General features: G+C 41.0%; 1 protein-coding gene across 1 annotated transcript in view; it reads right to left on the bottom strand.

The window, feature by feature from the left end:
- The window catches only part of FNDC3B (fibronectin type III domain containing 3B), a 371,317-nt gene that overhangs the window by 100,536 nt on the left and 246,203 nt on the right, over nucleotides 1-24,578 (bottom strand). Inside the window, exons 7-13 of the mRNA XM_088452330.1 lie at nucleotides 24,269-24,327; nucleotides 21,641-21,798; nucleotides 21,111-21,170; nucleotides 18,491-18,629; nucleotides 17,688-17,741; nucleotides 12,106-12,230; nucleotides 4,975-5,146 (exon numbers count right to left, since the gene is read on the bottom strand). Of these exons, the coding sequence (XP_088308456.1) occupies nucleotides 4,975-5,146; nucleotides 12,106-12,230; nucleotides 17,688-17,741; nucleotides 18,491-18,629; nucleotides 21,111-21,170; nucleotides 21,641-21,798; nucleotides 24,269-24,327 (767 nt within the window). The remainder of the gene's footprint in view (nucleotides 1-4,974; nucleotides 5,147-12,105; nucleotides 12,231-17,687; nucleotides 17,742-18,490; nucleotides 18,630-21,110; nucleotides 21,171-21,640; nucleotides 21,799-24,268; nucleotides 24,328-24,578) is intronic.

Genomic DNA, 24,578 nt, shown 5'->3' with positions numbered 1-24,578 from the left:
ACATTATGGCTATAAATTTCATTGAAATAATAACTACAGTATATATAACGGGGAGAGTTTAGTGATGGATACTCTACATTTGTTTTTTAAATGTGACTGAAAAATAAGTGAAGGGAAATATATTTTGCTTATTTATGGAGAGGCCTGTTTACAAAACTGGTCTGAAATTCTTCTTGGGCTACATCTAAAAATATAAATAAAATGTCAGGGTAACTCAATGATGCCCTGTTCCCTGGCAACCGTAAGGGGTGACTTACCCTTCTGCACATTGCTGGGCCACACGGTATCCGGAATATAGATAAGACAGTTAAAAGGTCGACAATGTCTAGCTAGACACCAGATGTTAGACAGGCAATAGGTCGACAGGGACAAAAGGTCAACGAAGTAAATGTCGACATGGAAGATGGTTGACGAATACAAATGGACGACAGGGACAAAAGGTCGACATGCAAATGATTGACACATATATTTTATTTTTTTAAGGGTTAGGTACTCACCGGAGGGTTAGGGTTAGGCACTTACCCCGACAGTTAGGGTTGGGCACCAGGCAGGAGGATTAGGGTGAAGATTAAGGTTAGAAAAAAATCACACATCGACCATATGAGTGTTGACCTTTTGTCCCTGTCGACCTTCTTCCATGTTGACCTATTGTCTGTCTGACATTGTCGACCTTTGAACTGTCTTGTATACCACAACCGGGCCTCAGATGCACTGCACTGGATGCACGGCCTCTGGCTTCCAGTGCAGATTCAAGTTAAAATAAATAAATAATTAAATACATTTTGAAAAAAAAAAGTATAAAATAATAATATAATTTAAAAAAATGCTTTGTTTTAGCATGATCGGCATCCTCAGATGACTTGTACCATAACTTTATATATGTAAACGCTACCTTTTGCAGGAAAAGACTGCCTCTGGCAAAACTCTGCAACAGTCTTTGATGAATACCAAAAGGCCCTAAATTACAATTTTAAATTGCGATTTTTAAGGGTTTAATAAATAAATAAATAAATGTTTTAGGAGTTTTTTTGCAAAAGGGAAGAAAACCTCTATGTGGCTGAAGACCTGCTTATTTGTAAGTGTTTTTTTTAATTGCTCCATAATGAAATACACAAAAACAAAATGTGAATCTTATTGACAGTTGTGTAGTAAAAGGATAAATGTGCAATCAAATGTAATGTTAGTTCTCATTGATAATACAGTAAAGTTATTCTGCACAGAATGTAAAGGTACTGTATATAGCATTGACTACTATGTACCACACTATGAATTAGAAAGGGTTACACTGGTTGTGGCTGGTCTAACTCTCCCTTCTCTATATAGTTAACTGCAAACAGGTTCTCTGAATTCATTTCTCTTCCAAGAAATGTGAAAATAATTTGCTTAGGATATGTGGTCATTTAATCCATATAAAAGTCAGTTCTGGCACTCAGCAACAGTGGGAAGCAGTCGGGACTGTCTAATCCCGTCACCTGTCATTTTACCTATGCCGGGAGCCCGACACCCGGCTCACCGATCGAAGGTAAACCGGGGCGCGGACAGCTGTATGTAGGTTTAGGGCTCCCGAGAGGGATTAAGGGTTAGGCCCCCCCTCCCGGGAGGTTATGGTTAGGCTAGGGGAAGGTAGGGTTAGGCACCCCCGTGGGGAGGTTGGGGTTAGGCACCCCCATGGGTGACTTAGGTTTATGCGACGGGGAAGGGAGGGTTAGGTTTAGGCACTTAGAGGGGGGATTAGGGTTAGGCACTTGGGGGGGGAGGTTAGGATTAGGCACCCCTAAGGGAGGATTAGGGTGTAGAATAGAGTAGGAAATACTTACCTTGGGACGATTGGGATTTTCACTGCTGCCTGGATGCCGCTGTCATACTGAATCCACTGTATTATACCGGTCCAGTTTGGCCACACAAGTAGTTGGCCAGTTCTGACATGAAGGTCTGAGGCCAGATTGGGCTGGACTACTTCTAGTATGACTGGGCCTGAATATGGCCAATATTAGTTTTCTGCACTCAGGAAAACTGCCAAATGTTTGCAGTGTTTGTGTCCAGTGTTAATTGAGATGCTGGATTGTAGGTATTTTATATCTTTTTCAAAAACCAAATTAAAAATGATGCACCACATTTTGGGTATATTTTGCAAAAGAGGCCTGAAACTGCAGTTTATCTAGTCTGTGTAAAGGTATAAAATGAGCAGCAATATAATTATTATTTATTATTACCAGTTATTTATATAGCAAACACATATTCCGCAGCGCTTAATAGAGAATATTTGGCCATTCACATCAGTCCCTGCCCCAGTGGAGCTTACAATCTATATTCCCTATCACATGCTCACACACATACTGTACACATTAGGGTTAATTTGTGTTGGGAGTCAATTAACCTACCAGTATATTTTTGGAGTGTGGGAGGAAACCGGAGTACCCGGAGGAAACCCACGCAAGCACAGGGAGAATATGCAAACTCCACACAAGTAAGGCCGTGGTGGGAATCGAACCTACGATCTCAGTGCTGTGAGGCAGTAATATATATATACAGTTTGTACGTACGTATGTATGTATGTATATGTGAGTGTCCGCGATAAATGATAGATAGATAGAGATATATAAAACGTTTATATAATGCACTATTCAAGGCTGATAAAAAGGCAGGGACAAAAACTGCTATCCTGCATAGGGTCCCATTTGATCTTAATTCCGCTAAATACACAGTATTCTGGTAAATGATTGACTAGTTGATCTGCTTTATTAAACAGCAGTAATTCTCAACCATGCCTGGTAGATAAGGTCAATTTTTTTCCAGTAGCTTGTTTTCCCTACATTTGAGTTGTAAAACAACTCAAATTGATAGCAAATATAGGATATAAAACTCTTGAATGAGTTACTAACTTGCATAGCCCTGTATATGCCAGGAAGCATTTATACGTTAAATATCACTGAGCATGACATGACAACACCTGGGCAGAGTTGGTCTTCAGCCTTAATGCTGAACAACCAGCCAATTTGACCATTCAGCAGCAGAGTCAAACAGTACACTAAAGAAGTGAGGAGATGTCCTGATTTATGGTCAGCAGATAACCCAACATAAAATGGGGATCAGAAGCTAACAACATTTTCTGTTCTGAATAATCAAATCTGATTTATGCTAACAGAATGATGATCATTTATAATGATAGTCCGGTTGGTCACATATTGCAGTGTTACGGTGGGTACACACTAAACAATATGTCGTTCGATCCCGCGGATCAGATGCGACAAATCGGGTACATCGTCTAGTGTGCACCCACGATATGTGCGCTCCCGCGGGTCGTTAGCGACATCACCCATCGGCTTTACTGCAGGGCCAAAGGGGGATGTCACTAACCATGTCATGCTGCAGAATGTCATGCTGCAGAATGCAGAATGCAGCATGACACGTCCCTCCCTCCCTTTGGACCCGGCATCAGCAAGTGCGTATGCACTTGCCGCATGCCGGGTCCCATCGCTGGTGATAACTCACTGGATACCCAGCTTCAGTTCATTTTGAACAAAAATGTCCATTTTACTCGAGCCAAATGAGCTCTGTCAATAAACACTGCCCTACGGGGTTGGGTAGGGGATCCCAGCGGTCGCGATGCCGGCAGTCAGAATACCGACACATGCAGGTAAGTACCCTAACCCTAAGCCATGTGTGTTGAGACACTTATGTCAGTAGTTACATTAAAGAGTATGTAAGCACACCATTGGACAATTTATCCATCTTGAAATCTGTATCATTTGTTTTCTAATTTAATGGCTGTCTACATGGGTCTCTGTATTATATGCATTTCTGTATTGCAAATGCTCCAGGATTGTGGAGGAAGGCAAGTGCATAGAAAACAAATGCTGCATAGATGTGATAGGCTTGCATTCTCTTTCCATAAATGTCAGCTATTGATAATATTGACTGTCAACTGATCAATATATTTTTTGACACTGGTACTAACAGGTAAGCAAATATTCCATTTTATATCGATAACTATTTCTAAAGATAACTTTATACAGATGTATCATGAATTCACAAATACAATACAACTGCATGACATCTATACAAATTCTGCATTATAAAAACACAAAATTATAACTAAGCATGTTGAGCAAAATATCTTTCAGGCCAAAATCCCAGATCTGACCCCGTATTTTGAACACGGTTTCAAGCCATATTACAGCTGCCCAAACCCTTTCATACCGTACCTTGGACCTGGGTTATACCCAGGTTGGCCCCTTTCACACTGCACCTGTGTCTGCCCTGCCAAACTTGTGATTCATCAGAAGTGGATGTCACAGGGTGCCTGCTCTGCTGCTGGGAGATGTTATCATCTCCCAGTGCTCCTTAGTCGCCAATGAGCTGCTTTTTTGAATAACCTGGGTCACCCCTTGCACACAGACAGCTGACCCAGGTTGCCCCGGCAATATCCCGGGTCAGAGGCTTGGTGTGAAAGGGGTAATAGTGGGAAGGAAGCAGGAAAATAAACTAAGACAAGAAGGGTGACTGCTTGCATGTTGTATGGAATTTAGCACAGTCACTGGTCATGAAAGATGTAATCTAGATTTTATATCGGATTTTAGCGTGATGTTAGGGTACAGATACTAAACAATGCATGTACTCAATTCAGGATATATGATATATTATACACATTAGTTGAACTTAAAGTCCACAATAGATAATGTTTATAAAACAAAATAGGTTTGTGGAAACATTAGACAACAAGATAGAGGTGTATTTTCTGTTCTAATCGTTACAGACAAAAGCATCTATTTCAGAAGTGCCCATAGGCGCTAGAGAAGAACATACAAATTACTATAACTGTGTTATCTTGAAATAAAGGAAGACGAAAGCATATTTATTTGTCAATGACAGACTTTGAGGGAGACCGACATTTATTGCGACTACACACAAGACCTGGAGAAATCTTTCACATCTCAAGCATGAAAACCACAAGAAACAAAGTAATAAACGTACGGTGTCCTCCTGAATCTCCAGGGTGTATGAAATCAACTCTTCTGGAAAACATCCCTCCGGCCTCGTCCAATGCAGAGTTATCCACGTAATTCCAGCTCGATTAAGTTTAGGGGCTAAGGGCGTTTGAGGAATATTGCCTGACGTATAGTACACAACCTCTTGGCTGTACTCACTATGAATAGACAAGAGACATCTGAATGAGTTACAGTGGTTCTTTATTATGGTTTGGTAGCATTCCATACTTTAGTCACAGTTAAGTTAATTATGTTGGTTTACCCAGCAGTGTAACTAGAAGACGTCACGTTCAAATTAAATAATTACCTTTCCCAAAGTAACTAGTCATATGAACGTAGCCCTTCCTAACAAACAAGGCAATATTTTCTAACAGGTACGGTAAAATAAACTCATATCATCACGCCGTTACAGTTCCTCTTTTGTCCCTATACTGCTCTTGTTTTGGAACTAATAATAGATCCAGAAAACATTGCTAGTATCCAAATATACAAAAATATTTATACCTCTCAAGCCACAAATAGCCTCAGTGAAAATTATTTTCACACCTTAATCATGAACATTTGCAGTTCTGTGGTGATCCCTGTGAGGTGATCCCTGTGAGGTGATCCCTGTGTGGTGATCCCTTTGTGGTGAACCCTGTGAGGTGGATCCCTGTTGCTGCCAATTAATTCATACGTGAAATCTGATATTGCACACACCTCCGAAGGGTCTATTTACTAAGCAGTGTTAGGAGACAGAGTGAAAAGTGAAAAGTGATAAGGTGCCAGCCAATCTGCTCCTAACTGCCATCTCACAGGCTGTGTTTGAAAAATGACAGTTGGGAGCTGATTGGTTGGCACCATATCACTTTCTTATCACTTTTCACTCTGTCTCCTAACACTGCATTCTGAGTTGGGAGCAAAGCGACAAAATAAGTAACTTTGCACCTGGACAAACCATACTGCAATGCAAGGGGGCAAGTACATTTATTTCTTTGCATGCAGGGTAAATACTGGCTGTTTTTGTATGAAGCCCACAGATTCTGAGCAGCCTTAAGCTGGGCATCCACTATACAATATTCTGTCAGATATCTGTCCAATCTGGCTGGTTGGAATGAAAACCTGGTAATGTATGGGAGCAAATGACAATCGTCCATTTGCTCACAAACACTGGAAAATAGCCAAAAATGGTTGTTCAGACAAACTGGTTAAAACACACACAATTTTGTTTGTCCTTTTTTTCAGTGTTTAAAACCATATGATCGACTATCATTTGCTCCCATACATTACCAGGTTTTCATTCCAACCAGCCAGATTGGACAGATATCTGACAGAAAATTGTATAGTGTATGCCCAGCTTTACAGTGATCAATGTCACTGTGTATGATAAATGGTGCTCCAGCCAATCAGCTCCCAACTGTCAACTGTTAGAAAAATGACAGCTGGGAGCTGATTGGCTGGAGCACCATTTATCATACACAGTGAAATTTATCACTCGGTTTGGTGATAAAGTTCGATAGGAAATGGGGGCCTCAATCACCTCAAACACCTAACTCCAAAGTAGGGGATGTAGTCAGCATCCCGACAGACGGGATGCCGATGGTCTAAATACTAGAGCCGGAATCCTGACAGCAATATTGTGTGACAGGAACAATGGATTCTTGCAGATTAATAATAAACCTTCATTCTTAAATTCTGTCACAGAAAAAAACTAGACTGACTTTAAAGACTTACATTGAGCAGATTAGGAAAGTCACTGTCCATTTACAAGCAAATGGAAGATAATTGTTTTTTTTTATATTACTTGCATCTTTTGGCTACTGTCAAGTTGAAATCCATGTTAGCAGGAGGATGTGTGTGTAGTTTGACAAATGTTCTGAGCAAATGAAATTTTTAAAAAAGGTAAATTGATTATACAGAAAATAATAATACCTATAACTACAGATGTATCCGCATACAGTACATCTTATCTCCTTGTGTGTTAAACAGCCCTTCTAGTTGTGCCATACCGTGGCGTGACCCAGTAGCGCAGAGCGATGGCAAAGGGGGCAGTTCCCTCCCCCCAACATTTGATAAAGGCGTCAGTCAGCTAACTGTGCTGCAGGGCACCAGTTAATGCAGGAATGGACATAATACACATGTTTTATTATCAGGCTGCCTTTAATTGATATGTCCAGTTTGATAAAGTTAGGAAAGCAGCAGGCTTCGCTTTGCATGATGGTCTCTGTAGTACTAGAGTGAGGCTCAGAGCACCATAGCTATAAGCTTCTAAGCCTACACCAAACTACAACTCCCTGCAGCAAGAGGGTAACTGTCCTCCTTCTCTCCCGATGCTGGTTGAATAACTTGTCTGTATAGGGACACGCTATTGGCTGCATGTGTTCCTGGAGCTGCACGGTAGTGCTGTGTCAGTGTTGTGTCTGTGAAACTGGGGGCAGGATGTACTAAAGGCAAAAATGCGGCCAAAACTACACTTTTCTGGGTTTTGGACGCTATATGTACCAAGCTCCGGAATATAATACATTCCGGAGCTTGGACCCAGTGGGTAACACCATTTTTAGATGGCTTTACCCAATAGAAGCCTATGAGCTTCTTTATGCATTTTCCTCTAAAAGGGATCCAATCCCAGTACCCTCGGCGGTGCACGCATCATGATGTGCATGCACAGAGGGACTTCTGGGTCATAAACCTGAAAGTCCCTCTATTAGGAAAGGACACCCCAATCAAAGGAGCCCTTGCCTATACCATACTGCCCATTATTGTCTGAGCACAATAAAAGCGTGCGGTTACGCCACTTGGGGATGTACAGATGTGCCCACATACATCTATCCCACGTGTGCTACAAGTCGCGCCACACATAACGAGGGATCTCAGTGTGACTCTGTAGTGCTGATCGTCTCTTCGTACCTTTTTTTACCTTCAAATGCATCTTATTCGCACAGTAAGTAAAATATATAATAACTGGATGTTTACAAACCTCCCTCTGTCCAAATTTAGGACCAATTAAGACAGTCACTGCATCTGGTTACTGGTACTGTATGTTTCAATGCAAGTGTTAACAGTTGCTAAGGCAAGGGGGACTTGTGTAGCTCTAGTGCTTTAAAGTACTCAACAATCCCCTGGCAAGCAGTGTACAGTGTCAGCGGCTGTAACACTGTAATGTAGCATTTCGCATGTAGATACAGCGATAGACGCACAGAGAACACAGGCATGCTGCATATCATATTAATCAGCAGAAGCTGCTTGTGCGTCCCATTCAGTTACTGTGCGAATAAGACGCATTTGAAGGTATAATGACGCACGAAAAGATGCTCAGCGCTACCGAGTCACACCACGGCATGGGCTGTGTAACGCGCCAGGAGGCTAGATGTATGTGGACCCATCAGTACTACGCTTGCCAGGGGATTGTTGAGTACTTTAAAGAACTAGATCTTAACAAGTCCCCCTTGCCTTAGCAACTGTAACACTTGCATTGCCAAACATACAGTACCAGTAACCAAATGCAGTGACTGTCTTAATTGGTCCTAAATTTGGACAGTGGTAGGTTTGTAAACATCCAGTTATTATATATTTTACTTTATATTTCATCTGTGTTCAGAATCATTTAATTCATTTTGATTCTGTAGTAACAGGAGTGGTGATTGTCCCAGTAACATATATCCCTCCGGTGCAGGTGCTTTCTCAGTAAATCTGTGCACTGTCCTAAACGGAAGGTTCATGCTGGTCATATAATGCCATAAACCCTCTGCACTGTGCTCCATTTATCAACTTAAGAGTATAAGATGATAACGTTAATACTAGTTGAATATTCAGAAAGAAAAACTATTAGAAAGGTAAATCTGTTCAGCACATGAGGAACCACAAACTTTTTGTATAAACATTTGGTTAAGCAGTTTGTTATTGGATTATGAAGCCTGTTAAAACATTATTGTCCTTAAATGGGAAAGAACCTAAGATGTATGGCAGACAGTTAGTAATAGCCAGTATGGCCAGAACTGCTCATGGCAGTAGCTGACTGATTTCTAATGCTGGATACACTTTTAGATAACAGTCAGCTATACACACATACCAATCAGCCACTTGATCTGGGCTGACATTACAACTGGGCAGACATTTAAATTTGCCTGACCAGTTATGATGTCAGTGTCGGTGGTCCCTGCAGCCGGTGTACAGGTGGTCGGCAGATTGCCTGTAGACATATCCCAAAAGGCATTCACTGTGTCGCAGGTCCGATCTGATAGGTTTGTCGTTCACAGACACATTGGGTGTATACACCAGCCGATGCACTCACGATAGATCATTCATCGATTGAACAAACGATATATTGCCAAGTGTGTACCCAGCATAAACTCTGTGATTCTTTACAATAGAAAGCTTCTAATACTAATGTTTTATCTTTTTTTTTTAGTTGTTTTTTTGAAGTTCATTGCGCATCACATATGTTTTTTAACCCCAAACAGCAAGATTTACTACTCTCAAACTGCATGTTATGTGTAGCGGTTTAAAAATTCCATTAACATTGGTTTATTAAAGAAGAAAAATAAATAAATAAAAGTTGAAACCTTCCCAAATTGTGCATTTTTTTCCGTTAGAACTCATTACATGAGTGTCTCCCAATCTGGGTGTTGTGGCACCCTGGGGCACCACGAGGGACTTGCAGGGGTGCAACTGGTTGGTGGTCCAGGACCAAATCAAATTATGTATGGTCAATAGGCAAAACTAGAGCTGGTGGCTGCCAGTCATATAATATGTGAATTAACAGAAGTGCAACCCTGCCCACCAACACATTACTGACCCTAAGGGTGACAGGTAAGCACAATTTAATATTTTTTCCAGAATTTCTCAATAAGAAGCTATGGCTTAGGGGTGCCATGGAAAGAATGCTGCTTCATTAGGGTGCCACACTTCAAGAAAGTTTTGGGAACCACTGCATTACATACAGAGCTGGATTAAGGCTTTGGGGCGCCCGGGGCATTTAAGCCTGGCCCTAAAAAGCAAAATTTGGGACGCAGGAAACATTTTTGTGCAGAAACTTTCAGTGCGTACATGAAAAGGGAGCGTGACCACACATCATGCCCCCGATTCATGTCATGCAGGATGCATGTATATAGCTTCCACAGCTGCTAGGCTGCCCTCTCCCTTGAGCATGCAGCAGCTGAGAGAGTTTCCTTGCTATCTTTACTCCCTGCAGGACAAAGCAGCCAATGGGGAGACATTACTTGAAAAGCAGAACTGTCCAACCAAAATCGGTATAGTTGGGGGTTATGCATACATACATAGTCATACACTTATATACATTCATTCACACAGAACATACACTCACATGCATGCAGACATACAGTCAAGACACATATTCACATACATACAGACACATACATAACATCACACACTAATACACATATATTTTGTCATATACATATACACATACAAATGTAGTCACAAAAGTGGAGGCTCCAGAGTTTGGGCTGCAGCGTAGTCCAAACTTCAAATAGGGGAGCCACACTAACTGCCAGTGAGTCCCGGCCGGCAATGTTTGGCAGCGTATGATGTGGCAGTTGGTGTGGCGCCCTTATTTTAATTTTACACATACATATATACACAGTCATACATATACAGTCACATACATGTACACACACGCATAGTCACAAATGTATACACATAGTCACACACATACATATACATAGTTACACACATACATAGTCACACATATACATACATACAGCCATGGCCAAAATGTTTGAGAATGACACAAGTATTGGTTTTCACAAAGTTTGCTGCTTCAGTGTTTTTAGACCTCTTTATCAGATGTAACTATGTTATACTGAAGTAAAATTACAAGCATTTCATAAGTGTCAAAGGCTTTGATTGACAATTATATTAAGTTTATGCAAAGAGTCAATATTTGCAGTGTTGACCCTTTTTTATCAAGACCTCTGCAAGTCGCCCTGGCATGCTGTCACTCAACGTCTGGGCCACATACTGACTGATGGCCGCCCGTTCTTGCCTAATCAAAGCTTGGAGTTTGTCGGAAATTCTGTTTTTTTTTTTGTCCACCCGCCTCTTGAGGATTGACCACAAGTTCTCAAGGAATCGGTATGACATACCGCCGGACGTAAGCCCGCCGGATGTAATACCGACGCCGGAAGGCAAAAAGCAGTAAATCCCGACTAAGGTAAGTTCTAACCCTAACCCTCTCCCCCCCCCCCCTTAACCTCCCTTAGGGGGGCCTAACCCTAACCTCCCCCTTCCCCTAGCTTAACCCTCCCGGGCGGGTGCCTAGCCCTAAGTCCCCCCGGGAGTCCCTAAACCTAACCCCTCCCCCTTCATTCGGTATGCTGGGCGTCGGGATTTTGGTGTCTGGATAATTATAGGCATCGGTATTTCGATGCCTATCATTAGTCTCATGCCGGGATTTCACAGTCGGGAAGCCGGCGGTCTGCATTTCGACTGCCGGCTTCTTGCCTACATACCATTCTCAATGGGATTAAGGTCTGGGGAGTTTCCTGGCCATGGACCCAAAATTTTGATGTTTTGTTCCCCGAGCCACTTAATTATTACTTTTGCCTAATGGCAAGGTGCTCCATTGTTCATCACCAAACTGTTCTTGTATGATTGGGAGAAGTTACTCTTGGAGGATGTTTTGGTACCATTCTTTATTTATGGCTGTGTTCTTCAATGTTGTTCAAAATTGTGAGTGATCCCACTCCCTTGGCTGAGGAGCAACCCCACACATGAATGGTCTCAGGATGCTTTACTGTGTCAATCTCAAAACTTTTGGCCATGGCTGTACATAGTATCACATAAATACATAGAGTACCCCCTCCCTGAGTCATTCTTACCATACAGGCTGCTAAGGGCAGTCAGGTCTCCTCCTTCCTCTCTCTGCCCCCTGATCGTACTCCACCTTCCTCCTATTCTAAAGCTGCCAGTGCAGTCATACCCTGAGAGAGGGGGGCCCGAGGTAACTTGTCCCCTGCGCCCCCACCCATTAATACAGCTCTGATTACATACCTGCATAATTGCTCACTACACTGTTGAATGAATCTGCTAATCAAAAAAAAAATACTAGAGTAATTATATAAATAATGAAACCACATGTAATAAAGCAAAACTCACACATGAATACAATGACACTTACCTTTTGCCAATATCATTGCGTGCAGCGACTCTGAATGTGTACCCCATTGCTGGGCACAGCTTTGTGAGCTTACAGTGCCTTTGGTTCCCTGTGTAACATTCTCTAAATACACTGTTTCGTTTTCCCTAAGACAAAAAAAACCAAAACATTTTTGTTACGTTTTTTTATGGAGTGTTTTTTTTACTAGTTATTAGCACCTATTGTTTTCTCACAAGGGGCCTGTGTCGCAGTGCTGATGTTCATGTAAATTTAAATTTTTTACTACTGCATATGCACACAATTCCCTATAAACTCAGATCATGCACTCTAAGGTCTATACGCACAGAACTGCAGAAATCGACTGAGGCACACGGTGACTGAAAAGTATTGGAAATGGATTTCTGTTGCCCAGGGGGTGGCTTTTCAGATGCATGTAGATGTACCATATTATGGGTGTGTTATTATTAGAGATGAGCGGGTTCGGTTTTCAGAGATCCGAACCCACCCGAATTTTGTAGACCAGAGTCGGATCCAAGCCGGCTCAGATGTTCCTGCCTTACTCGGATCTCTCAAATTGAGGCAAAACCATAGAGACGAAATCTCGTGGCTCGCGAACTTTCATTTCTATATATAAGGGACACGGCGGGCGCCATTTCACTCTGGCTGTGGAGACTGAACAGGGAGGGTGGGTAGTGTAGGGCTAGGGAGAGGTGATGTGCTGTTCTGTCTGCTGTGTTCTGGGCTGGTGCTGATCCATTCTGGGCTGGTGTTGTTGTGCTGTCTGCTGTGTCCATCTGGGCTGTTACTGATCCATCAGGGCTGGTGCTACTGCTGTCACTGTGCTGTCTGCTGTGGCAATCTGGGCCGTTGCTGATCCATCTGGGCTGGTGCTGTCTGCTGCGTCCATCTGGGCCCAAGTTCTGGACCCCCCCCCAAAAATAAAAATATATTTTTTTGTGTGTAATATATATTTGTCTGTGTGCGTGTTAGGCTTAACTGCACAAGATCTAGCAAGTCGGCAACGCAACCTAGTGCTGCCCGACTCCAGTCATCATCAATCTGTGCTCTGGGCCCAAGTTCAGGAGCTGGAAAAAAAATAAAAACATATTGTCTTTTTTTCAAATAATTGTGTGTGTGTCTGTGCGTGTTAGGCTTAGTCGCACAAGATCTAGCAAGTCGGCAACGCAACCTAGTGCTGCACGACTCCAGTTGTCATCAATCTGTGCTCTGGGCCCAAGTTGTGGACTGGCAAAAAAAAAAACATGGTGTATTTTTTTGTCAATTATTTTTCTGTGAGAGCACGACTGCACGTGTGTGAATTTTGTAACCGCACCTTGGCTACACTATTGGTGCTTGTGACACTGCTTCAAGACCGCAGAAAATATGGAGGGCTGTCACATGACAGGAGAGCAAGGCCAAGAACCACATGTTGTAGCTGCCGCCAGCAGTGCAAGGCCATCAACTTCCTCGTCCTCTATGAAGGCCCATGCCCCAGGACTTAAGTCACGCCATCGATATGGTAAAGCTACTTTTAATGAAGTTAAGAAAAAAAATTGAAAGGAAATTTGCCTTTAGATAAACAAAAAATTGGCAATATGCCATTCACTACACGAAGTGGCAAGGTCTTTCTTTATGAAGACTGCTGTTTCTGATTCTAATAGCCCTTCGGAAAAAACAACTGTGTGCCCTGAGAAATCGAAATCACAAATCCCCGAGGAGAACGCAAGTGTGTCCGCGGTTGCCATGTGTGAGCCAGACCTAAATACTAGTGTACTGGAGGATCCTCCAAGTTCCAACAATTGTGTGCCCTCTGTAAATGTGGGGAAGGGCAGTCAACATCTTGCAGACGTAATCAGTGAGGATGCTTCTGTGGATTTGCACATGGAGGAGGATATTTTTGTAGTTGAAGGTGCTAAGGATGATGAGGATGTTGATGATGAAGATTTTGGTATTGAGGATGTTGATGCCGAGGATGTCCTTTGTGTAAGTAAGGCAACAGCTGTTACCCATGGATTGAAAAAGCCAAAGCTCATTGTTGTCATGCCAGGGCAAAAGACAAAAAAATCCACTTCTCACGTGTGGAATTATTTCCACCCCAATCAGGACAACAGTTTTCAAGCCATATGTAACCATTGCAAAGCAAGAGTGAGTCGAGGGGGGGACGTAACCCACCTAGGAACCTCCTCCTTGTTACGTCATTTGGAGTGCATTCATCATATATCAAAGTGTATGTCGCCAAGTTCCAAAACTCAAAATGTAACAAGTCCAGTGTCACCTACCTGCTCCCTCTCTGTGGGATCCAAGCGTCTTCGATCTCCAACACCAACACCTGCATCATCATCAACATCCTCATTCGTGATGGGAAGTAATTTAAAAAAAACAATTGACTACTAAACAGTCCTTTGATAGAGGAAGTAAGTATAACAGCTGTCACCCAATTACACAGCGAATCACTGACACCATGACGGCTGTGCTAGTATTAGATGGTGAAATAATAAAAAATGAGGATGATAGTGTGGAGGAAGTGCAAAAGGAAGATGAGGGGGAAATTTGTCTCCTATCTGATGCTAATGTTGATGATAAGGATGTGGTTTGCGTAAATCAGCCACCAGTGGCAGCAGTTCTTGCTGATAAAAAGAAAGACAGAAAAGCAACATCTTGGGTGTGGAATTCTGTGCCATTTGTAAAGCCAATGTTAGCAGAGGAAGGGACGTTAACCATCTAGGCACCCCCTCCCTGTTACGTCATTTGCAGCGAGGTTCATGCAATTTGTTTAACAAAATTATAATTTGTAAAATAATGACAAGCAGTCCAGTATCAGCTACCAGCAGTTTGGACCAGCACATGCAACCAACACCCTCATCATCAACCTCCTCCTTAATAATTGAAGGTAGTCCTTCCAAAAAATTTTTGTGGGGGCTCAAACAAACCAAGGAGTTCAGCCACGAAAGTGTCAGTCCTAGTGGCCAAAGTGCTTGGTTTGTTAAACTGTGCATGTCCTTTATAATATCTCACATAAGAGTGGGTGGGAGAGATAATTCCATCTTGCACCTCTTTCCTTTACATTTGGCACAATTTGGGGCATTGCCGACTGACAATATTATAGTTTATTAAACTTCCATCCTGTCTGCCACTGCTCTGTGGTAATGTTTCATAGATGTCTGATATTTTTTTAAACTGCCGTGCATTTGTGCTGCTGCTCTGTTGCTCACTTTAGCCAGCCAGCTCGCTGCAGCCTTTGGCCTATATTGGTGAAAAATAGTGAAATCAATATTGTGAGCTGTGAGGTGGTTAAAAAAATGCCTAGAAATGCCTGAAAATGATTGTTATTAAAGTTAACAATACTGTAGGAACAAAAACAGGTCCAAATTATGTGGTTTTAGCTGTTTATATAATTTTTTGGAAAAAATACAGATCCAAAACCAAAACACCAAGGAAAAAAATCCAAAACCAGATTCAGATCCAAAACCAAGGGAGATCCAGATCCAAAACCCAAACACAGGGGTCGGCGCGCATCTCTAGTTATTATGGGAGTGGTTGTGCCGCTTATTTGCTCACACTGGATGCCATATGATGGAATATCTGCACCTAGCATGGAGGTGATGTAAGTCCCAATGGTGGTTCCAATCAGTGCAACTGTAGCATCTCAAGGTGGGCGTTCCCAGCTCTTGCGCATTTAGATTCAGGGTTGTACACAAGAGGAAGGGCTTATAAGTAGCATTAGTATAAAGTCCCAGACGCGCTTATTACAGCCACAGACACTAAAGCGGTCGCAGCGTGCGAATCAGAATCAAGTCCTGGATGTCTGCATAAAAGCTATATTGGAATGTCACTATGGTCTAGAAAGTATTTATAGTAAGAAAGGACTTTTAAATGCCCCAGAATGAAATGATGACTGAGGAGAGGCCTTGATAGATCGTTAGAACCACTGAGAGGACAGACCGGATCAGATAATCAGAGCAATAACCTCAGACAAATGTTTCAGCTAATTCCACCTAAATCTAATATTAGCCGCCCAAGTTTCAATATCTAGAGCAATACTTGGCCTAGAGATATCGGGGTTCATAGTGCAGCATCTGTAGTCCTAAAACCTCCTATACACCTGATAAAAGTCCAATCAGAACCAGATTTTAGATTTTGATGAAATTATCATTGGATTGCTAATATTTTATTTCATCAAGAAAAAAAAAAAAGACAGGAATGGGATTGTCTTAGATTGTCTGATATACAGTAGTCTACCTTTGCTCAATCAGCTTCTAGCTATCATTTTACAGAACGTACAAAATAAATGATAGCTAGTATCTTACTGGTTGCTATGAGTAACACCTCCATTTGCTCCCATTAAGCTTTGATAAATATCCTCCACATCAGTACAACATTTTACAATTATCACTTTTTTTTTGTGCGGCAAATTCAATTTTTTTCTCCTGGTAGCAAATATTTTCGAAGCGCTTTTTTTGTATAGGTCAGTTCTCTCTGCATCTGTTATTGACATGTACTCCCTAAGTGAAGAGCTAGTGAAATCCTTGTGAACCAATATTTCCTGAGTGCAAATAGGCCCACCATGCGGAGGTAAGAAAACAGAAAGAGCTGTCTTATTGATTGCTCTCTCCTGACCCAGCTTTATGTTCAGGCTTCTTTTATTCACTGGTTCTACGTGCAATGTCTCTGTTTACATCCTGTTTCTACCTAATGAGCGCAGCAGATGAGAGGCTGTGGGGCCATTGCTTGATCTTTTTCACAGCAAAGAAATCTATTTGGTTTTTCCCATGCTTGGCACTGACACAAGACGAGACTGGCCATAAAAAAAGCCAAAATAAAACAAAATACAAGGACCACGATTCAGTGCGATGGGTGCACAGCGTCTCCGGGATTGCTGAGTGAAGGCACTCTGCGACCAGTATCTTCTGTCATATTTCATCGCACCCGATATTGGCTCGCAGGTAAATGAGGGAATACTGCTTACTATAATAAAAGGTAACGTGCGCAGCCAGACTAGAATGAATTCCCCCCATAGACTGTTACTATAACATGCAATCTAAAACTGATAAAATCTGTACTAAAATCTATATTGCCACAAAATGATGATATTTAGGGCTCCATTCATTATGTTAATTATTGGGGGCCGGACTGCCCCTGATAATTAAGTATCCAACTTGCTGCGAGGAGCAGTGATGGATACAAGCTAATGGTGGAAACAATCAGCTGTTTCCGTGATCCTCAAAACTTAGCACTGCCGAGTGTGACTGGTTATTAAGTAAAATTTCTGCTTATGCTTTAGACCAGGGGTGTGCAATCAGCGGCCCTCCAGCTACTGTAGAACTACAAATCCCAGCATGCATTGCAACATTTTTAGCAAGGCCAAAAAGCAAAGCTGTGGCAAGGCATGCTGGGATGTGTAGTTTTACAACATCTGGGGGGCCGCTAATTGCCCACCCCTACTTTAGGCCCTAATTTTGTACAGATGTTTGCACAGCACTTTAGCTTTATAGGTTTTGTATGGCCCTAAATATTTCTTTATACTTTTGAGTTTATACAGAATAGTCTGGTACCATGGAAAATATAATATTAATATTAACAAAAATGATCTTATATCTTCATACCTCGTCCCATTGTAAAAGGTAGCTGGTAATTTTTGAACCATTATCAACTGGTGCCTGAAATAAAACAAACATAATATTTTACACATTTGTAATATGATAATTGTGGGGCAAAAAACATATTTAGAGCCATAGCCAATAATAGATTTTGGGGGATATTGCTTAATACACAAGATCACAAAAAGACTTCAGGGGGGGGGTATCCAATTAGCCACGGTAATTACCTCGCTCGGGGCTATCCAATTAGCTCCGAAGTCGGCCTGACGCCGGCACTCATCGGGGTATTTTTTTCGGGACCTGATGTGTCCCGAAAAAGAATCCACAATTACTGCCATTTTTTCACTTGAAAAGAGGTAAAAACACATAGGTCCGTGAACTTATCGTGGCACCTATATGTTTTCGGGAGAACTATCCTATTATTTCGACCGAAACAATAGGATAGTGTGAAAAAAAACATAGGCGAGCATTGGGGATAATTGTCGAAAAATCCCCATTTTTCGACGATCACGAGGGTCAATTAGCACCCGAACAATGTTCAGGGCTAATTGGATACCGCTCTTAGACTAGAACCGGCATTTGATATATTAGTTTGGGGGCACATTTGCTTGTGGAAGGATAGTATCAGCAACAGGTAACTGTGTAGTCAGTAAGGCATATTGGAGGTATATTGTTACAAAACAGGTTATAAAGGAGATTCCAGCTGCAGACCTGGCATAGAGCATACTGGGAGAAGGAAGATCGCTGGGGTGGAAATCATTGCTATTCAGTTTCCACATGTGAAAGAGCAGCAGATGAATGAAAGTTACCTTCCACTGTAGTGTGAGTGAGCTTTTGGATCTGTGAGACAGCTTAGGTGGGAAAGGACATTCTGGTGCACAGCTGTGGGTGGTGAAGGTGATGGGCTCCGAACAGGATCCCTTTACTGATTTATTTGTTGTATATACCCTAAAACACATGGAAAACAGCGGTATGCATTTGTTCTTCCCCAGGTATGTCATCACACTTCATCTTCATATACTGCACTCACAATAATAACCTTTAGATAAAGCTAAAATTATGTAAAAAGCTAGTAATAAAACAGACACACATCTGAAGAGGCAGCTATTTCAGATAACATTGTAATTATAATCATTTATAATTAGTATTAGAATTTATTTATAATGGAGGTACCTGATTTTTTTTTTACTTATGTGCAACGCAATAACGTGTACTCATATGCATAGCTGATAAAAACAAAACTAAAATCATATAAACTTCTATCAAGATATGGAAGCTTTACGTATATTTGTCAATGTTATTAGTATCTCAGTGGTTTATACTGTGTTGATACTGTAGATTTAATAATTATTAAACTGGTACTGTGATATCTTTTTACTAAGTAGCAGTAATAATTGATATCTTAATTTGCCTCTGACCACAGATAATATCAGTCATTGGTAGTTTACTGATAAATCAATATAAAACAATAGCGATCCACATTAAATAGGGCAGCAAGGGAACTGAAAGTGTTTTTCACAAATCACCACCGTAATGTCAGACAAGAGAAAAGGGTTGTTCCCAAGCGCTCCTAATGGGAATGATGGACAGTATTCTAAATGTCTTTCTTACACAGTTGTCCGTGTGTGATGTAATATCACCACCAATAAATCCAAGTGAAATACTCCTATATCAATGTCACTGCTCCGAAAAAAGTTTGAAATAATTCACCGTGACTTCTATTGTATCAGGTCGTCATTCAAGATTTGGTTTAGATTCCTCCTTCCAGGGCAGCACCTCCTGTATGCTGATATCTTTCAATGTGCATACATGCAAAACAAAGAAGGGGTTGCCACAATAGTGTGAAATCTTCACAATTTTTAATAAAGTTTAAAAAGTACAAATGGATGCGTACCATAAAAGACCTTTCAAGTGAGGTACACTGTAGAACATATAGGGGTGTTAATATGCTCCCCCTATAGAGCGTTACCTTCCCAGTCTTAGGTACTCCAAGTGTGATAATCATACAACCACCAACGCGTTTCCACCTTCTATGAGGTCTTTATCAAGGTATATGGTTAAATCTAGACTGACCTGATATATATAGTAGTAGTGGGCGGAGCCACCCTCATTATATAATATATTTAAAATTTGCACTTACTGCTTTTACACGGAGCTGTCTCCACGCTCCATGGTGCTGAGGCGTTAGCAGCGCACCACATGACCGCGCTCGAGTCCTGGAAGCGGATACGCGGCACTTCCGGGACACAAGCGCGGTCATGTGGTGCGCTGCTAACGCCTCAGCACCATGGAGCGTGGAGACAGCTCCGTGTAAAAGCAGTAAGTGCAAATTTTAAATATATTATATAATGAGGGTGGCTCCGCCCACTACTACTATATATCAGGTCAGTCTAGATTTAACCATATACCTTGATAAAGACCTCATAGAAGGTGGAAACGCGTTGGTGGTTGTATGATTATCACACTTGGAGTACCTAAGACTGGGAAGGTAACGCTCTATAGGGGGAGCATATTAACACCCCTATATGTTCTACAGTGTACCTCACTTGAAAGGTCTTTTATGGTACGCATCCATTTGTACTTTTTAAACTTTATTAAAAATTGTGAAGATTTCACACTATTGTGGCAACCCCTTCTTTGTTTTGCATGTATGCACATTGAAAGATATCAGCATACAGGAGGTGCTGCCCTGGAAGGAGGAATCTAAACCAAATCTTGAATGACGACCTGATACAATAGAAGTCACGGTGAATTATTTCAAACTTTTTTCGGAGCAGTGACATTGATATAGGAGTATTTCACTTGGATTTATTGGTGGTGATATTACATCACACACGGACAACTGTGTAAGAAAGACATTTAAAATACTGTCCATCATTCCCATTAGGAGCGCTTGGGAACAACCCTTTTCTCTTGTCTGACATTGGTAATTTACTACATACTGGAGGCCAAATGATCATGACAACTATAAATCCAGTGGTTTCCACCAGCTGTGACCGACAGTTACTAAAGAAACCCCTGGTAATGTCCCTCCTTCTAATCTGCGGCATACACTACCTGGTTACTACGGCAACCAGGATACTGAGCAGTGTGGTCAAAAATAGATTATGATAAATAAATATCTGGCATTGTGGCACATGGGCTGGTGGATGCTGAGGGGTAAACTTACTAAAGTGAGCGTTTTTAAAAGTGGAGATGTTGCCCATAGCAACCAATCAGATTCTACTTAACATTTAACTAGCACCTTCTAGAAGATAATAGCTAGAATCTGATTGGTTGCTATGGGCAACATCTCCACTACTAAAAACTCTCACTTTAGTAAATTTACCCCTGAGTTTCCACAGAACTGGGAGTAACATCCTTCTCACTGCAACGACATTGCTGTTGTTTTCCTAGCTCCAGTGCAGGAGCCATAAGACAATAACTCACCTGACATGGTAATCTGTTGCCGGCCTGAGGTCTCTCAGATGACACTCTAATTCTTCTCCGCTACAGAGACAAATTGTTTATGGAAAGCGAGAGATAAAAAGCTGACGTTAATACAGGTTTCTGCCCTCAGCTCTGAAATCATCATCAATATCTGCGACACAGAATACAGCACATCCATCTACCTAGACCTAGAAACATTCCTCATGAATGTAACAGATTCATAGGTCACATATGAGATTTCAGGTGCAAGTATGTATATAAATATAGACATATACAAAAAGAGTGATAGAGACATCATATCCTAATTACACTGCTTATAGTCTACAGTGCAATGTCTGAAATAAAAGATTTTATAGAAATCAGGCAATGCAATGCCACCTCTCCGCTAATGACTCCCAGTGTCACATATATTTTTTACAGTACATATATTTCTTGTGCACACATTACAGACGTCCTGTATTACCTTCTGTATAAATCTATAAAGCATCCAGCACTATCGTATGTTCCACAGGTAGAATGGGATTGATTACCTGTAAATAATCTTGTACTTCCCATCTCTTCCTTTGTCTGATAAAGCAACCTCATAACTACAGGAATACAAAAGGCCATTACTGGATTTATCTCCACTTGAATAGCTGTTGGCAGGGAACCATGTTACTAAAGCTGTTCTGGACTGAATGTTAGAAACCTGGAAGGGAAAAGTAAATAAAGTATGTCATTATTCTTACATGATGAGGAGTGCAGAACTTGCACCAAACCTATAGGAAGTGTAGTGTGGAGGTATCACGGTTCCCAGAACAGAATAACTCAGCCATATAGAGTATGACTCTGGCAAAATGAAATAATTAGCTTTATGCAAATTCAGAAATATTTTTATAGAACATTCTATACTTTATGCACTTGTTCTTGTCCTCAATATGGAGGTAGAACGCTGTTATTCCTATTTACTTCCAATAAGATGTACGCTACTGTATCTAACTTTTCTGACTTTGGGTAAAGACTCCTACCTGTCTCCATTCCCTAATTCAGTATGTATGTATGTATTTATGTATTATTATTATTATTATTATTAACAAACATGTGTACATGAAAATATATGTAAATACAATAGACCAACCTACTTTTGTGATATAAAAAGGCTTATTGGTGTAATGACAATATAAAGTACACATCAGGGGCAGAACTAGGGGAGACAATGGAGGCGCCTGCCGCCGGGCTCCAGCTATGAAGGGGCACCTCCTCCATTGCCCACAACATATTCACCCCACTTATGGCTGTAACTATGTACCCGGAATGTATCGTCATGGCCCTTCACGGCACCTGAGAAGCCACCATACACTAGTGGAGAGCTCCGTGTCAGACCATCAGCCGCTGCCTTCGTCTATCTATAGCCTGTCTGCATGTGAATTGCTACGTTACAGTGTCAGCGGCTGTGACGGGGGGGCACCAAATTATAACTTGCCTCTGGGCGTCTGGGATGAATTTACGCCACTAGTACACATACACATATACAGGTTGAGTCTCCCATATCCAAATATTCCGAAATACAAAATATTCCAAAATACAGATTTTTTTTTTTGAGTGTGACTGAGATAATGAAAACTTTTTGATGTTTCAATGTACACAAACTTTGTTTAATGCACAAAATGATTAAAAATGTTGTATAAAATTATCTTCAGGCTGTGTGTATAAGCTGTATATGAAACAAATGAATTTGTATATGTAAGCAAACTGTTTGATACACAAAATTATTAAAAATATTGTATAAAATTATCTTCAGGGTATGTATATAAGGTGTATATGAAACATAAATGCATTCTGTGTTTAGACTTGGGTTCTTTCCCAAGATATCTCATTATAGTATGCATATATTCCAAAATATGGAAAATTCCAATATCCAAATTACTTCTGGTCCCAAGCATTTTGGATATGGGAGACTCAACTTGTATACGTTTTTTTTTTCCTACTAATGCCAAACAAATATAATATGCAAAGCTACATCATCATCATTTTCCATTTCCTTTTCTTAAGAGAGTAGGCATTGCGTTTGCTGCTCATCTTAGATCCATTAATGTAGTGATTATAGAGCCATGAATATTTTATATAGAGCAAATACAAAACAAATCTAATAAGAGGGCAGGCAAACAGAAACCTGCTTCTCAATAGAGGATATGAAAGTAAACAAAAGCTTGTTAAAAAAGAATATATATTTTGACATATTGTTTAGGAAAAGGCAAAACCCAACATATTTTACTGATATAAATCCTTCTAAATGATAGAAATGTACAAATTCCATTGTAAATAAAATATGTTGTTGTCTAGTGCAGAGGTTCACAAACTTTTTCGAATCACAGCGTCCTAGTGTATTTTTCCACGGCACCTGTGGGACAAAAGTTTGTTATGGAGAAACCCAGCAGAAATTAAATAGAGTCAATTATGATTATATATCACCCTTAGATTCATGTGGTGGTTGACAGGGCTGCGCTTCTTTTTGTCCATATATTTTTTGATTGGAGGCAGCAGCAGCACTGGTTTTGCCCATCACACTGACTAAAAAAACTATTTTTTTTTGGTACTGGACCACCAACCTAAGGCACCCCTGCAAGTTCCCTGAGGCACCCCAGGGTGCCGCGGCACCCAGTTTGGGAACCACTGGTCTAGTGTGAAAATGCTAAGAGTTAAAGGGGTTGAGTCAATCCTTATACACCTAGCATCAATATGCCATGGCTAGCATCGAGATGCCTGGCGCATCTTTTATATATCAAAAAAGCAGAGTCACACAGAACCTGGCACAACGAGAATGGCTGTTTTGCGCGACTGCGGCAATAGCGTAAGAGGACACATCTGTAAGGACGATGCTCACAATGCAGTGCACACTTAAGCTGTACATATGGCAGTCAGATATTTTAATACCCAGTCATATTAGACTGTACACTGAAATGTATATACATGTAGTTTTGACATAGTATACAATCTTTATTTCCTGGGTTTGTCTAGCACTGACCATTTGTCAAAGAACAACATAGTAATGACATGCTATCACCATAGCGATAGATTACACTGCATCTCTAAGCAGAATGTTGTAGCAGGTTGCTGAGTTACTGTATTTATATAGAGATAGGTAAAATACCATTTAAAAATGTCATTAAGTTACCTACCGTTAATTTCTCAATCCCTGAAATAACCTCATGAGTTTTCTTTACTTCTGGTTCATACTCTGTAAAAGAAACAAGTTTGATAACAGTCATATTTATTCCATTTTATATATTAGTCATCACAAATTTTCACAAATATTCTAAGGGGTCTATTTACTAAGCAGTGTTAGGAGACAGAGTGAAAAGTGATAAGAAAGTGATAAGGTGCCAGCCAATCAGCTCCCAACTGCCATCTCACAGGCTGTGTTTGAAAAATGACAGTTAGGAGCTGATTGGCTGGCACCTTATCACTTTTCACTCTGTCTCCTAACAC

Source organism: Taudactylus pleione, unplaced genomic scaffold, assembly GCF_031769625.1.
Source record: "Taudactylus pleione unplaced genomic scaffold, aTauple2 ptg000037l, whole genome shotgun sequence".
Lineage (NCBI taxonomy): Eukaryota > Metazoa > Chordata > Amphibia > Anura > Myobatrachidae > Taudactylus > Taudactylus pleione.
This window is presented reverse-complemented; position numbering and strand designations above follow the sequence as displayed.